This window comes from Artemia franciscana, chromosome 2 (assembly GCF_032884065.1).
Source record: "Artemia franciscana chromosome 2, ASM3288406v1, whole genome shotgun sequence".
Taxonomy (NCBI): Eukaryota; Metazoa; Arthropoda; class Branchiopoda; order Anostraca; family Artemiidae; genus Artemia; species Artemia franciscana.
Window position 1 is genome coordinate 30,279,913 of NC_088864.1, and position 15,434 is coordinate 30,295,346.

Genomic DNA, 15,434 nt, shown 5'->3' on the forward strand with positions numbered 1-15,434 from the left:
AACATACTGTCATGGGAGAACTTCCTGTAGTTGTATTAGTACTAAATACAAATAAAGAGAGTCTATGGCATACTATTTTTTCAACAACTTTAAAGACACCGCAAAAAAACGAAATAGGTTGATAATTTGAAATTGGAGAGAATCCTTTTTTATACACAGGTAGGATAACAAGATTAGCAACTTTAAATAAATCAACAAAAACACCAGAAGAAAGAGGAAGGTTAGTTATATGTAACGTGGTGTTTGAAACAAACTCATCAGTTTTTTTTAAGGACATTATTACTTAAACCAAAACTATCAACTGAATCACAAATCAAAACCTTTTAAATAACACTAGAAATTTGAGTATTATTACGTAAAGAAAGGAAAGAAGACTTTTCTGCTAAGGTAATACTACATGCTCTACTCCAGGGTTGATTGGCAACAGTGGTTAAATACAGATTGAAGGCACTTGCTGATGGATTTTTGTCCACAATGGATCCATCAGCTTTCTTGTAAAGACGAGGGGAAGACTATCTGAGTTTCTTGTGGGGAACAACTTTATTGACAACAATCCAAACTTTGTGTAAATTCCCCTTACACTCATCAATTCAATTTGAAAAGCTCGACTTTTTGGCTACATGCACTCAAGAAGTAAGCACATTTTTATGTATCTTTTATACTATGCAAGACCATCTTGTGTCTTACTTTTACATGCAAACTTGAACAGAGATGCTTCCATATGTGTAGTAGTAATAACACCTCTAGAAATCCATTGGCCTTTGGATATAAAATTCCTCAGTCTGCTTCCAAGATGAAAATGCTTATCCAGCAAAGTTTCAATACAGCACAAAAATAAACTTATTGCACATTCTATGTCATTAGCTTCAAAAACACTAGACCAATCATTACTCGGAACACTATGCATTAAATTAGAAATTTCTTTATCTGTGTATATTCTAAAAGAAGATTTACCTTGGTCATACTTACTTACTTAAAGTTACTTAAAGTTGTTCAGCACCATCCAGCAGTTGCCCTGCCTGTTCGATGCCCTCTTTTTGCTTGATGGGTTTGTAGTCGGTTGATCTTTAAGTTATGTTGACCACTCAGCAAACGCGTTGAATTTGTTGTTGTGTTTCTCCCAGGACTTTTTGATGTTTTTTGATGATTTTGATGTTTGGGGCTTCGATGGCATGTTCAGACAGGTTGCTCTATGTGTCGACTGCTCGCGCTGAGAAAGAGTTTTCATGGGCACGTTTTCTGGCTTGTCCACCTTTTATGAGTGGCTCTGGTTTGGTTTATGGCTGTTTTCCTGAAGAACTTTTCAAAGGTTGGATTTTCTATTTTGGCCTTCATCTTGAACATCTGGATGGCGTCTCCTTGCTTAAGTCTGTACAACAGACTTGGCAGCAAAAGAGTTTTTAGGCAGTCTTCATATGGTTTCCCTTTTAGGCCTGGCATCATTCTGGTTGCTCTACAGTGGACCTTTTCCATGGCTGTGCATTCCCCAATGTAGGATGGCTTCCAGGCTTTGTTTCTGTACTTGATAATCGGCCACAATAGAGTTTTGTACAGCTGGGTGAGCGTCTTCCTGCTGAAGTTCTAGAAGGATCAGTGGATCAAGGACAGTACACCAATAGCTTTGTTGGCTGCTGCATTAGTTTGGAGGTGAAATTTGAGCTTGTTGTCAATGATGATGCCAAGGTCTTTTTCCTTGCCTTCGACTGGCATAGTGTGTGTTTTGCCCAGCGTGTCTTGAATCGTCAGATGAGGGGGCAGCTGTCTTTCGGTCTTCCAATCCACAGTACTTTGCACTTCATGAAGTTGAGTTTGAGGCCGAGATTTGCAAACTTTGAACTGAAAGTGTTGATGTCTCTTTGTAGGGCGTCTACATTGTCTTGGCTGTTGTATGTACGGTAGATCTTTGTATTGTCTGCATAGATTTTGTGGGGGCTACTTAACCCTCTAGTGGCAAAGTTTCTGTGGAGTAGGAACAGTGTGGGCCTGAGGGTGCTGCCCTGGATGACGCCACTTTCTACGTGACTTCGCTTGGAGAAAATTCCATTGATTCTTGTTTGCTGGGATCTGCTTTTGAGGACATCCTCTATCCAGGTGGTAATGGAGGGTGCCAGGTTGAAGATTTTGAGCTGGTTTAATAGTTCAGAGTGAAGGACTAAGTCAAAGGCCTTTTCCTCATCAAAGAATACTGCAAGAACAGACTTTCATCTCTCAATGGCTTCCGTCCAGTCATTCTAGGCTTCAAGAAGTGCAGTCGTGGTGCCCTTTCTTGGTAGAAAGCCAAATTGGTTTGGTTGATCACCTTATTTTCCAATACATATTCAATGATGCCATCTCTAACGATTCCCTTTATGAGTTTACAGACCAGGCTTGTCAAGCTGATAGGTCTGTAATTCTCGAGTTTGGTTTTCGACCCTTTTTTGAGGATTGGGGTTACTGTAGCTGTCTTTCCAGTCATTGGATAGTTTTCCCTGCTCTAGCAAGAACTGAAATATGTGCGAGAGGAGCTCTTTAAATTCTTCTTTTCCTTTGGTCAGCCATTCATCTGCAGCAATCTCAGTTTTAGGTACAAATAATGATAGATAAAAAGAGAAATGATCAGAAGAGATCAGTAAAAACAAGACCAGAAGTGAACTTTAGCTTAAGAGAATGAGAAATGAAAATATCATCTATTAAAGTGGTAGAATTTCTAGCAGTGTCTTGTAGTATTAATATATATCTTTGTTTTTAACCCACAAGTTAAGGATATTTAGCTTTTTGGTTATGTTTACAAGATAATCAAAATTCTTGTATCCAAACCAGATTTATCTCACTGATTGACTCAGCTTCTGATTTTAAAAGTAGGATGTGACTTTCCGAAATGTTTCAGTGCCCTGCCAATGTAAAGCCAACAAACTTCTATAGGAGGCAAGGGATCACCAGATCACCATTGTGCCATTCAACTCTTCAGTCAGAGTCCCAAAAAACATATCTGAAGAGCATGAACTCTTGCTTTAGTTATTACTCTGGATACTGTTTTTCTTACAATGCTCATGCTTAAGAACAGACCATTTAATGACTCTTGGTGTACTATATGGTGGTGCATTATAAATTTTGGAAAGCATTTGTCTTTGTGACCAAAGTAAAGAATCCCTTCTTGTTGTCTACTATTCATGAGCTCCCATGCCTTCCATGTCCACAAAATTTTATACAGGAATTAAATGAGCAAAAACAAGTTTTTCCAAATGAAAGCAAGGAGCAAAATTAAAACTTCAGACAAAAAGAAATTGTTCTGTGTATGAGGAGGGCTGCCCTCCTCAATACCTCACTCTTTATGCTAAATTTTTTCAGTACTATAACAAAACTTTTTATTCCATTAATTGAAAAGCCCTTGCATTTCATGAGTTGTTCTTAAAGAATTGGGACAAAAGTCAAACTTTAGCATAAAGAGCAAGGTATTCAGGAGGACAAAACCCTAATCAGATACAGAACAACTTATGTTTGGTTTAAGTTTCAATGCTGTTATTTAATTGCAGTTGAAGAATCTTGTTGTATAATTCTCAATTTTGTATAATTTCTCAAATTTTTTCAAATAATGCTGGAAAATCTGCTCCTTCTCCATGGATAACCCCCCCCCCCAAAAAAAAATCCTCAATAGAAAGTTCCTGCCATTTTAACCACCTCAAAAAATTCCACCACACATTTCCTTCCTTACTGAAATTTCCTTTGGAACATTTCCTGCAGACAATTCCACCTGGAAAATTCTCCTTAGCCTACTTTCATTTAAATAAAACTTGTTCCTTATTTTATTTATGATCTTTTTTGAAATCATGTCTTCCCCCTCTGTGGAAAGCTTTTCCTGGACCCCCCCCCCCTCCACCCTCCATGGAAAGCTTTTCCTGGACCCCCTCCTCTTCAATGGAAAGCTTCTCTTGTGGGTAATTCTCCCACAGAATAATTTCTCCAGCTGAAAATTTACCTATGGAAAATTTCTTCAGCACAAAATTTCCCTGTGGAAAAATCCTAAAGACAATTCCAACCCCACTGTTTTATGGCAATGTTTTTGTGCTAAAGATGTGCCCTTAAATACAGACATTAAGAAAATATTTAGTATTTGTGAATAATTTTTTTGAATTCAAATACTTATTGAATTAGATTTTATGCATTTACAATGAATCTATGTCTTTGGAATATATTATTTTAAAGTATGGTAATGAATTTAATAGCTGAAATTTTAACTAATTATTTGGGTTGAGTGTAAAGTTAGAGTTATTGAGAACAAAACACTTTTTGATTATGAAAACAATTACCATTTTGCCCATGTATAATGGCTATACATGTGAGCATATACAACCATCCAAGGGGGAGGGGGAGGGCACTGTCAGATTAATAGCTATTATGTAGAAAAAGGAATGTATAGTAAGGAACCTAATGAGACAACTTTTATTTTACTATCATTTTGTAATTAGCCTAAGATTATAGCAGGAGGGCTGTCAATAAATTGTCATAAACATATACAAAATCATGAAAAGAGCACAATGCAAAATGTCTCTTTTTGTTCTAGCATGTCTCCTTCTGGAGAGCTGCTATTCTTAACCTTCAAAGAGTAATGCTTCCTTCAAAATATGCAAAATAATTGCAGTTAACACATTTCAACTATAATTCCACTATACTTTACCCTCTCCCCTAGTGTGGAAATATATAGCCCAAATTATATATTTCCCATGCATTTTGATATGCATCACTCTTGTTTCAACCCATCTAGGCCTATGTTGAACCAACTGGAACAAGATCAAGAAACAGAAAACATGTGGAAAATACATAACTTGGGCTACATATCTGCACATTAGAGGAGTTAGGGGTAAAACATGGTAGAATTGCAGTCAAAATGTGTTTACTACAAGTGTTCTGTATATAATGAAGCAGGAAATTTTTATTTAGCTTGTTTCTCAAAGGACCTGATTCTAGGCTTTTATCAATATATAATTTTGGTAATATATTTGCACATTGGGTGGAAGGAGGGTTTTTGGGGGTTAAAATAAACAAAGTACTTTTAGGAAAGATATAAGCAAGTATTTTACATTTTTTTAGAATTTTTTAGTGTTTCCTTTTCAGCAGTCCCAACTCAGCACTGACAACAATTTTTTAACCTTACATCATAGGTTAATGCTAAACAATGCTAAACAGCAAATTTTCCAATTAACTCACTAATAAGATAGCTGAGAAATTGATGCAGGCCTAGGCCTACCTTCCAAATAAGGTTTTCATCCTTTTGATGGGAAATGAACTTTATCTCTCCCCCCTAATTTGTACACATATAGGCCTACCATAAATTGTGTAGGCTATATGCAATGATTATTCCATTATTTTGACAAAATGTCAAATCAGTTTAAAGGAAAGAGCAACTTATAGAGAATAAAATACAAATACACAATTCGGGTTTTATATTTACACCTTAGAGTGGGGAGGGGGTAAAATTCATTTCTGATAAGATGGAAACAAAATGTTACATTTAGATTCAGGATGAAATTTTGATTGTAGATTTATGTCTAGGAATTTCATCAAAGACCATTCCTACCCTTTCTTGATTTACAAGACTTCTGACTTAATATCTGAGCAAGAGAAAGGGCCAGAGAGGGCTTTTCTGCTACCATAAACACATTTCGCATGACTCAGAATTTAAAATTATCCCCAGTTTCAAACAGTTCGTGGCAACGAACTGTAGTAAGGAGCGACCCGGCTCAATAGTAACCAAAACTCTAAAAAAATGAATTTTGATATCAATAGCTACATCAAAAGAATCGCATTTTAATGCTGATTTTAAATATATAAATTTCATCAAGTTTAGTCTTACCCATCAAAAGTTACGAGCCTGAGAAAATTTGCCTTATTTAGGAAAATAGGGGGAAACACCCCCTAAAAGTCGTAAGATCTTAACGAAAATGACACCATCAGATTCAGCGTATCAGAGAACCCTACTGTAGAAGTTTCAAGCTCCTATCTACAAAAATGTGGAATTTTGTATTTTTTGCCAGAAGACAAATCACGGGTGCGTGTTTATTTGTTTTTTTTCTTTTCTTTTCTTTTCCCCAGGGGTCATCGTATCGACCAAGTGGTCCTAGAATGTCGCAAGAGGGCTCATTCTAACGGAAATGAAAAGTTCTAGTGCCCTTTTTAAGTGACCAAAAAAATTGGAGGGCATCTAGGCCCCCTCCCACGCTCATTTTTTTTCCCAAAGTCAACGGATCAGAATTTTGAGATAGCCATTTTGTTCAGCATAGTCGAAAACCGTAATAACTATGTCTTTGGGGGTGACCTACTCCCCCACAATCCCTGGGGGAGGGGCTGTAAGTTACAAACTTTGACCAGTGTTTACATACAGTAATGGTTATTGGGAAGTGTACAGACGTTTTCAGGGGGATTTTATTTTGTTTGGGGGTGGGGCTGAGGAGAGGGGGCTATGCTGGAGGATCTTTCCTTCGAGGAATCTGTCATGGGGAAAGAAAAATTCAATGACAAGGGCGCAGGATTCTCTAGCATTACTATAAGAAAACAATGAAAAATAAACATGAAAACGTTTTTTTCAGATGAAAGGAAGACGTAGCATTGAAACTTAAAACGAACAGAGATTATTACGCATATGAGGGGTTCTAAAAATACTTTAGCATAAAGAGCGAGGTATTTAGGAGGAGATAAATACCTTGCTCTTTATGCTAAAGTATTTTTAGTAATTTCAACTGTTTATTCTACGGCCTTTCTGATTCAGGGGTCATTCTTAAAGAATTGGGACAAAACTTACGATTTTGTGTAAAGAGCGAGGTATTAACGAGGGTACAAACCCCCTCGTATACATAATAAAAATATAAGATTATGAAAGTTTGTTACGTAAGTTAATTCTTAACTTACGTATATTTTTTACTAATAAAAACGTTCGTTAAAAATTAAAAGTCCTAGTTGCCTTTTTAAGTAACCGAAAAATTGGAGGGCAACTAGGCCTCCTTCTCCACCCCTTATTTCTCAAAATCGTCTGATCAAAACTAAGAGAAAGCCATTTAGCCAAAAAAAGAATTAATATACAAATTTCATTTTAATAATTTATGTGCGGAGAGCCAAAACCAAACATGCATTAACTCAAAAACGTTCAGAAATTAAATAAAAAAAACTAATTTTTTTAGCTGAAAGTAAGGAGCGACATTAAAACTTAAAACTAACAGAAATTACTCCGTATATGAAATGAGTTGTCCCCTCCGCAATCCCTCGCTCTTTACGCTAAAGTTTGACTCTTTGCCACAATTCTACTTTTTAAAACAATTAAAAGCTTTAGCGTAAAGAGCGAGGGATTGCGGAGGACACAACTCATTTCATATACGGAGTAATTTCTGTTTGTTTTAAGTTTTAATGTCGCTCCTTACTTTCAGCTAAAAAAAATAGTTTTTTTTTATTTAATCTTTTACTTGTACGATTACTTTTCTGACTAATCCAAGCGTTTTATGAGACCCACATGACGTCAGAGGCTGCTCGGATTACCCCCCTCGAATGCTCAGGATTACTTGTCCGTGAGCTTGCACTTTCTAACCCCAAAAAAAAAGATTATTGAGGACAAGTGACGTCAATGCTGCATATTTTTTAAATGGATAAACATGTGAAGTCGTTAAGTATAGAGAAAAGATAGGGAAACTGTAAAAAGTGGAAATAATCTTAGCTTTTCAGTGACCTTTAAGTAATCTTATGCATATTCCATAGGATCTAAAAGGTTTTTGGTGTTCTAGGCCCGTCTTGCATAGGCTGAGCTTCATAAGGAGTCAGAAGAAAAGCTTTTTGGTTATTAAAAAGGTTGGTTTTTAGGAAGGCAGCTATCACATTGGTGAGTTAATCAAATATTACTATATCAAACAGGCTTAGTTTCTAAACCATCCTATAATTTTTAGTTGAAAAAAAAATTAGAATGATTAGGCCTATAGCCTTTTATATAGTCTATATTTGTTGAGATTGCTATTTAAACTGGATTTTTAAGGTAAAGTAGGGGTAAAATTTTACTTTAGCTACTTTTGGCTATCTTTGAAAGAGGTCAGGCTAGGAAAATGAGACTTTCAGGGATGTGTCTACATGCTAAAGTATGTCCCAGGAAGGTATTTTGAAGTACCTACCTCTACTTCTTTTCCCTCTAGAGGGTCCTGGAATTTTTAGGTGCCTTATGTTTTGGTTATCAGTTTCTTTTTCTCTGACCTTAGTTCTGAAAAGAGAGTTCCTGTTGATTGAGCAGAACTTTAAGCCATAACACTGTTTTTTTCTAATTTTAGAAATAATCCTTTATGCCACCTCATTATAGGCTAAATATATGGCTTACATTATTTATTCTCCATGATTTTTTTTATGTGATTTCATTGATGTCAGTTGCTTTCTGTTAAAAATACATTTATTTTTTTTTACATCATATATCATATTTATATTACATACATCATATTTATCTTTTTACATGTTGTATAAAATGTAAAGGAATACCTGGCCCTTCATTTCATAGATTCAACTAAAAGTCTGTGAGGCATCTTATATCAAAATACATCTGACACATTTTAATTTTTTTTAGATGACATAGGACACCATTAAAGTTTTTCATTTGCTTTGCTAAAAATTGTCTTAAAAAGTGCCAAGTTTAGAGAGTTATGTTAATATTCTTCTTGCTGATCAGTATAATTGTTTTTGAAATTCCTTCTGTTTAAAGCATTTTAGAGAGATTCTGAGCCAACCATGGGTATATTGTTGTCACAAATAATTTTTATCAAATGGGCCGGTGGAAAACAAATAGAACATATAATTTCTCTTTTTTTATTATTTCAAGACTAGAATATCACAAAACTAAGCATTCATATTACTGATTGTATCTTAAGTAAATACAATTCCTGATGGAGTTTTGTTGATACCTGTCTTAAAATTTATTTTTCTAAATAAAATACATATTGTTCATGGGACAGCAGTGAAAAATGGGAGCAACTTTGACTTGAGTTTTTTTTCAATATTTTCTTTTTCCAAATGATTTTTGTTCTCTGGTGACATTTGTGTTTCTTCCTAAGTGGCTGGTACTCTAGGTTGAGAATCCTTTATCCAAAGGGCACAGGTTTAATTCCTGGCATTAGCAGTTTATTTTGTTTGGGACAAAGGTCAGTGATGTGACTCTGTAAGTTCAGCCAGAAATGGCCCAAACTTAACAGGTTACCTAGAGAAATCTGAAGTCAGTAAACAGGAAGGGCATGCAAAAGTATAGGATGACTGGCCCCTAGCTTCTTATTGCACTTCCTGGCTAAAGGACCACCTGGTGCTTTACTGGGCTTCTGACTTAGCCATAGAAGCTTTCTTTTAAATCCATTAAATATAAGTACAAAGGAAAAAATTGCCAGTAAGGTGGTCCTTCCTTTCCAATGAATTGTTGATGTACAGACAAGAGTGTAGGTCATAAGATGTGGCTGGTGAATGTTTTGCAAGGTTTAAAAATTTAGGGCAATTGCTCAGGTTGGCAACTGAGCACAAAAGTAAAATTTTGTGAATGGTTTTTCTTTGTGAATGTTATATTTATGTAATGTCAAGCATTTTAAAGTTAATGCTCATTGTTTTGTTTTAATTGCCGTGGCCCTAGGACTTTAGTGTATTAAAACCTACTTATGTCTATCCATTTTCTTTTAAACAGAGAGGAGTTCTATGTTTCCTAGCTTCAATAAATTATATGCAATTTTGAGACCAGGGTTACGAAGTAGGTCAAAACTTGCAAATGGAACTGTGGTATGACTAATTAATTTGTAAGAGATTTATATAAATTTAAAGATTAAAAACTTATGTAGAAAACAAACAAGACAAATAAATAAAAGTATCCCTTTACAACCATTTAATGAAGTGTAACAAATGTAGATCATCCCTAAGATTGAAATGAACAAAGCTTCAATTATGAATCTGTTTTCTTTAAACAGACTAAAGGGGCGAACCTCCAAGCTATGACAAATTCAATCTCACTTTTGGTCTCTTTCCTTTTCAATGGGAACTTTCTTTGGATTTTTTTTTTTTTTTTCAACCAAGTAAAAACAGTAGGGACAGCATCAGGTATAAGTGACCTTCCACTTTGCCTATATACCCAGGGGAAAATCATGCAACTATACTAATAATTGGTTAATTTTTTGTTGTTCATATTTTCGATTTACAAATAAAGTGAACATACCCATTGATGCCTTTTTTATGTTCTTTAAAACATAATAAGTGCTTCAATTGCAAGTTTTTGAGCTCTTGAAAATGACCAAAATATATGCAAATAGTTTTTGGGTATAAAAAAGCTTAAAACATTGGTCTTAAACTTACTGTTTCATTATTAATCCATTTTTTAAATGTTGTATAATCTATAAGAACTGATTTTCTACAATTAAGTTGGATTAATAAATTATACAATATTATGCTGTTTTTCTTCTTCTTTGATGCCAAATTTTCAATTTAAGTATGTGTTTTTGGTTATTTTTGACAAAATAATGTATGTTTTTCACTGTCAAAATTTGTTAGGTTAAGTAAGGTCAAAAAGTGCTTAAACTTGAACTATCAATATAAGTAATTATTATATTTGTAAAGAGCATACAAAAGGCATCAAGTGATATATTCACTTTATTTGTAAGTCAAAATATGAACAACAAAAAATTTACCCTTAACATGCCTACTTTGCAAATACATAGCCCAAATTATATCTTTCCAATGTTTTCTGCCACCTTTTACTTGTTTTTCCAGTTCTTGTTTTGCCACAGTTGCTTCAATTAACAGGTACTAGGGTTGAGGGATAGATTGGCAGTATCAATAGAAAATATGTAATTTCAGCTATAGATTGACATATTAGGAGGGTTGGGGCAGAGCAGGACTGCATGTAGAATGTGTTAGCTATAATTATTATGTACATTACAAAGAATCATCTTTTTTTAACAGGTTTTCTTCTATAGGTCTTGTGGTCCTTCTCTTGGCTTATACCACATCAAGCATTATATAACCAGAGAAAAATAAGTAGCAAAAAGCTATATATACATAAGCACATGTTATTTAACAATGACTTCTCCAGTGCTTAACTATGACCCCTTAGTAATATTGACAAGAAATGAGTAACAGAAAAAGTGAAATTTAGTGTAAATGACAATCAGGAACTGGATACTGGCTCAAGGGGGCCAAAAACAGGGCTTTATAATTGGAGTTCAAAGAAGGTGGTGATTTTTTTAGTTAAAAAAACACTTCCCTGGCTAATTTAGGACTTTAAATTGATTATCCTACTGAAATTTTCCAATCCTATGCAATTGAAATATTTTTCCCATTTCAGAGCATTAAGACAATTTCAGAGCATTTAAGACAAAAACATCCAAAGCATCTTGAATGGAATGACTAAAAAAAACAAATGACAACCACAATTTGTAATCTTACAATTAAGCCTCTGGCCACACAAATTGTATTAGGCTACCCAGCTCTGAAATAATTGCTGAAGGTGTATTTGCCTGTTAAATTAGAAACAGGCCCGAAGCCCCAGCCTCTTCCTTGTCAGAACTTCACATAGCATTAAAGCAATAATATAGGCTATTTTGCTTGTGAAAAATGTTGTTATTCTCGTAGTTATTCGTGCCGTTTCAAGTGACACGTGGCCAGATAAGTATTTGTTGTTATGTTTTAGGGTTAAACCCGATAAGTGGAAATCCCCGTGGACAAGTAAAAAAACATGGGGTATGAGTGTTAGAAACGATGGAAAGGGTTGTGCATAAACAAAGGAATTTGGCATTGTCTACGAAGTCTTAAAATCTAGCTTTTTTGAAAAAAAAAAGAATTGTTTGTATGAGCGCAGCCCTCTGTCCCACAAAGAGGGGGATAGATCAGCATTCTTACTTTAGTTCAAGATCTTGAAAAGTGTGTTTTTATACTGCTGTTTTCATTTTTTTCAGAGGTTTCCTAGGACGAAGGCGGGGGAAGATTACCCCCCCCCCTCCCGCTGTGAGTATTCTAATAAAGTGTAAGCACAAATTTAAAACCTGCAACCAATCCAGATGTATCTACACTGGTTGTGGGGAAGGGGGTTGGTGAAACCCTACCTAGGTTTTCATTCATTTTTCATTATTCAGTCGCTTGGCTGGTTCCTTCACAAAAAGCAATATGGAAATTGACGCTTAAGCTGTTTTTCGCAAAATAGACGAACACACTAATTTGGAAAATCCAAGATTTTTCACATTTTCTTTTGTAAATTTTTGCATTCTTTCTACTGGTCCAACCCACAATTGTTTAAGTGAAATAATTTGGAAGATTTAGTTTCTAAACAAGAGTATATCTAAAAATTATCTTGTTCTCCAATTATTTTTTTAAAAAGAACATATGTACTCAACCCAATTTAAGCTGATTCCTTCGTCATGCGGTTCGAATTCTGTCTTTTTCTTTACCAAGAAAAAGCATTTAAATCTATTGAGAAATTGTGCTTAGCAGAACTTTAAGTTACATCTCTTTTTATCTTTAACTTTAAGCTACTCTGACAAAATAAATGTTGATTTCTATGTGTACTTGTTTTTAAGATTTGCAATCTTTGGATTAACAGGCACTCTTGCTGAAACAAATGGTATGAGTTTTGTGTCACTGATTACTCATGGTTCGCGAAGTGACTTGGACAGCTTCTGTCTTCCAGTATCAGCGTTACCAACTGATATCCAAGTGAATCCACTGACAGGGGTCAGCCCAGGTCACTTCTAATTGGAAATGAGCATAGTAAATCTTTTTGAGTTCGCACAGTCAATGAACTGCAGAACCACCATCTGAAATTAACGATGAAGTGTCTCTGACCAAATAAATATCTCTAAACATTCTATCTCAGTATGATTTTGGGAAGTGTAAGCTTCGATGCTCACTAATTAACCAAGATTTACAAAAAAGGCTTTGCCAATCTTTCTGGTTGCTAGGATTTGTGCAGAAAACTCAAGTGACCTTTCAAAATGACAAGTGACGCTTTCAATCGGAGATCTTAAAGCTAAGGATTTGGGATTAAAAATTGGTCTTAATATCTATTGGGAATAACTTGAATAACATAGTTTATTCTAATAACCATAACCACCCGAAGTTTCTTCACGCTAAGGCCCTGTGCTCCTTTTAGGTTCTCAACGGGATGATTTCCAAAAGCTAGGGGAAAAAACAAGATCGTGGAAATTTGTTTTGAAAAATTTAGGCTTAGAAAGTACAATGCAAGACAAAAACATCACAAGGCTTAAATACTGGTCTTGATTCTTATACCTGACAAAAATCTTTGATAACAGATTGTAAAGGTTACCGGAATCAAAACACATCTTTCGCAAACAGTTTGGGGAGTGCCTTGATGAAACATCCCGAGGACAAAAACATCTTGAAGAAAAAATCTTTGAAAAAAGGGAAAATTTTTAAGAAAAAGAAATCTCGAAAAAAAACGCTTTGAAGAAAAAAAAATCTTGGGGAAAAGAGATCTTGAAGAAAAACCCCACTTTCAAGAAAAAAAATAAAAAAAAGTATTACGTAGCATCCACGTGTGCGCAATACGACATCCTCAAGTCACGCAAGATTATGTCATCCTTGCTGAATTTACATAGGTAAACAATCTCCAATTACATAACAAATAGGTGCGCACAATAAATCAATAACCAATAAAACCTGCTGTTTGCTAGGGACTCAGAACTGGTTGCTACGCCGGTTGGATCCAAAGGGCCCCCACTACTACCCTTAAAGTTTGCAGCATTCTTAATACAATTTTCAGATCCATGGTTTTCAAAGGAAACAGCCAAAAAAGTGCTGGAAACGGGTAGCTTTAACCTGTTTTCTTAACCTTGACCCCCTTGTTGGACTTTTCCTTTCCTTCCAAGATAATAATTATCAGAGCAGCTATGAAGCAAGCATCCAAAAGTAATTTCTTATGCTTGGACAATTTAAGTTAGGCCTACAGATTCAGATCAAAGTGGCAGGTGCATAGGAATCTATCTTGGGAATCCAGAAAGGGGAAGGGAAATTAAAAAAATAACTAATGTTAAATCATACAGGGAACAATCTACATTGATGTAGAATTAAAATTAAAAAAAAAAATAAATAACGGTAAATTATACAGGAAACAATCTAAATGGATGTAGAAAACTGTAAGAACGACAAAATTTAAGAAGACTGGGCCAAAAATATCCTTTAGCCCATGCATCTCCCTAGACCTTACATAATAGTTTCATGTTTTTACTGAAAAAATATAAAACAACAAATTTAGAGATGCTTAAAAAAAACAAAAAAAAACAATGGTCACAGTGCATGAACCATCAACCAGCGTATAAAATATATTTTAGAGGGGAATGAAATTTGGGAATGGGAACCAAGCTTTTCGAACCACAAAAGGAAGTGGTTTGTCTCATAGAAATTCCTTCAAGTGTCCAATCTAGTCAAGAGCCTATGCTTTCAAATTTATTAAAATTCTATCAAAACCCAATCTATAATCTATTCTAAAGTATATCTTCATGAATTTGATACCACCATACTGTTTAATGTTCAAAATTGTTAGTTTAATAGAATATCCACTTAGCATCAGAATCAGTCTAAAAAAGACACGTGCACTAAATTTCTATGGGGGAATATCTTAATGTAGAGAATTTGAAGAGCTTTGGGAGTATGTAAGCACTTCCAGAGTTTCATTTGCACTTCGTTCAATACTAAATTTTTCGCATCAAATTTATTATTATTCGCTTTGAATCTTATTTGGTTATCAGTGTCCTTAAAATTTTGAGTGAAATGGACTTAAAAAAACAAAACATAGTGAGGAAAATAGTGATCTTCAAAATATCAAACTAAATGATTGTCCGCAATACAAATTTTGAAGATACGGCATATTTTGTCCCTGAAAATTCAATTAGTATTTAAACTTTTTTTAAATTCTTACCATAAAAACGCGGTTAAGAATATACATTGTTTTTAGTAAAGTATCAATGGCACCTAAACTGGTTTTGGACCTAAATTTTTTGACTAGTCCACACACCAAATTTTTTGCAGATAATAAACCATTTGTCGCTGCTGGAGACAACAAAACGCATTTTGAACCTAAGATTTTGAAAAAATCCTGATTTTCGTAGTTCTGTTATCATGAAATAATTGAAATGGTCATAGAGTTATATATAAACAACTTAATTAAAATACATTATTCGTATAATAAAGTGTTAATACAGAGATTTAAGGCGATTTAGATTAAAAAAATGAATTATCCTAAAAAAATAGGTATTTCTGATGCCAAAATTGCTAAAAAGTTTCTGTTTAATCCTGAACTCAACCAACTCTTAATTTACCAGGTTATATGCTGCAACTAGAAAAACAAAACAAAAACAAATAAAACAATGTTATCAGTTTTGTATTTTAACTCAGATTAATTTTTGATACCAAAATTTAAAACTATAAGGTTCTACTTGATACCAATCAAGAGTATCCAGAAA

General features: G+C 34.6%; 1 protein-coding gene across 3 annotated transcripts in view; it reads right to left on the minus strand.

The window, feature by feature from the left end:
• The window catches only part of LOC136040032 (DNA topoisomerase 3-beta-1-like), a gene marked incomplete at its 3' end in the record, with an annotated part of 49,825 nt that extends 44,122 nt beyond the window's left edge, over positions 1–5,703 (minus strand). The window contains 1 exon segment of one of the 3 annotated variants that reach the window (XM_065724099.1): positions 5,555–5,703. In XM_065724099.1, the coding sequence (XP_065580171.1) occupies positions 5,555–5,645 (91 nt within the window). 3 annotated transcript variants of the gene reach the window in all.
• Between the last annotated feature and the right edge of the window lie 9,731 nt (positions 5,704–15,434).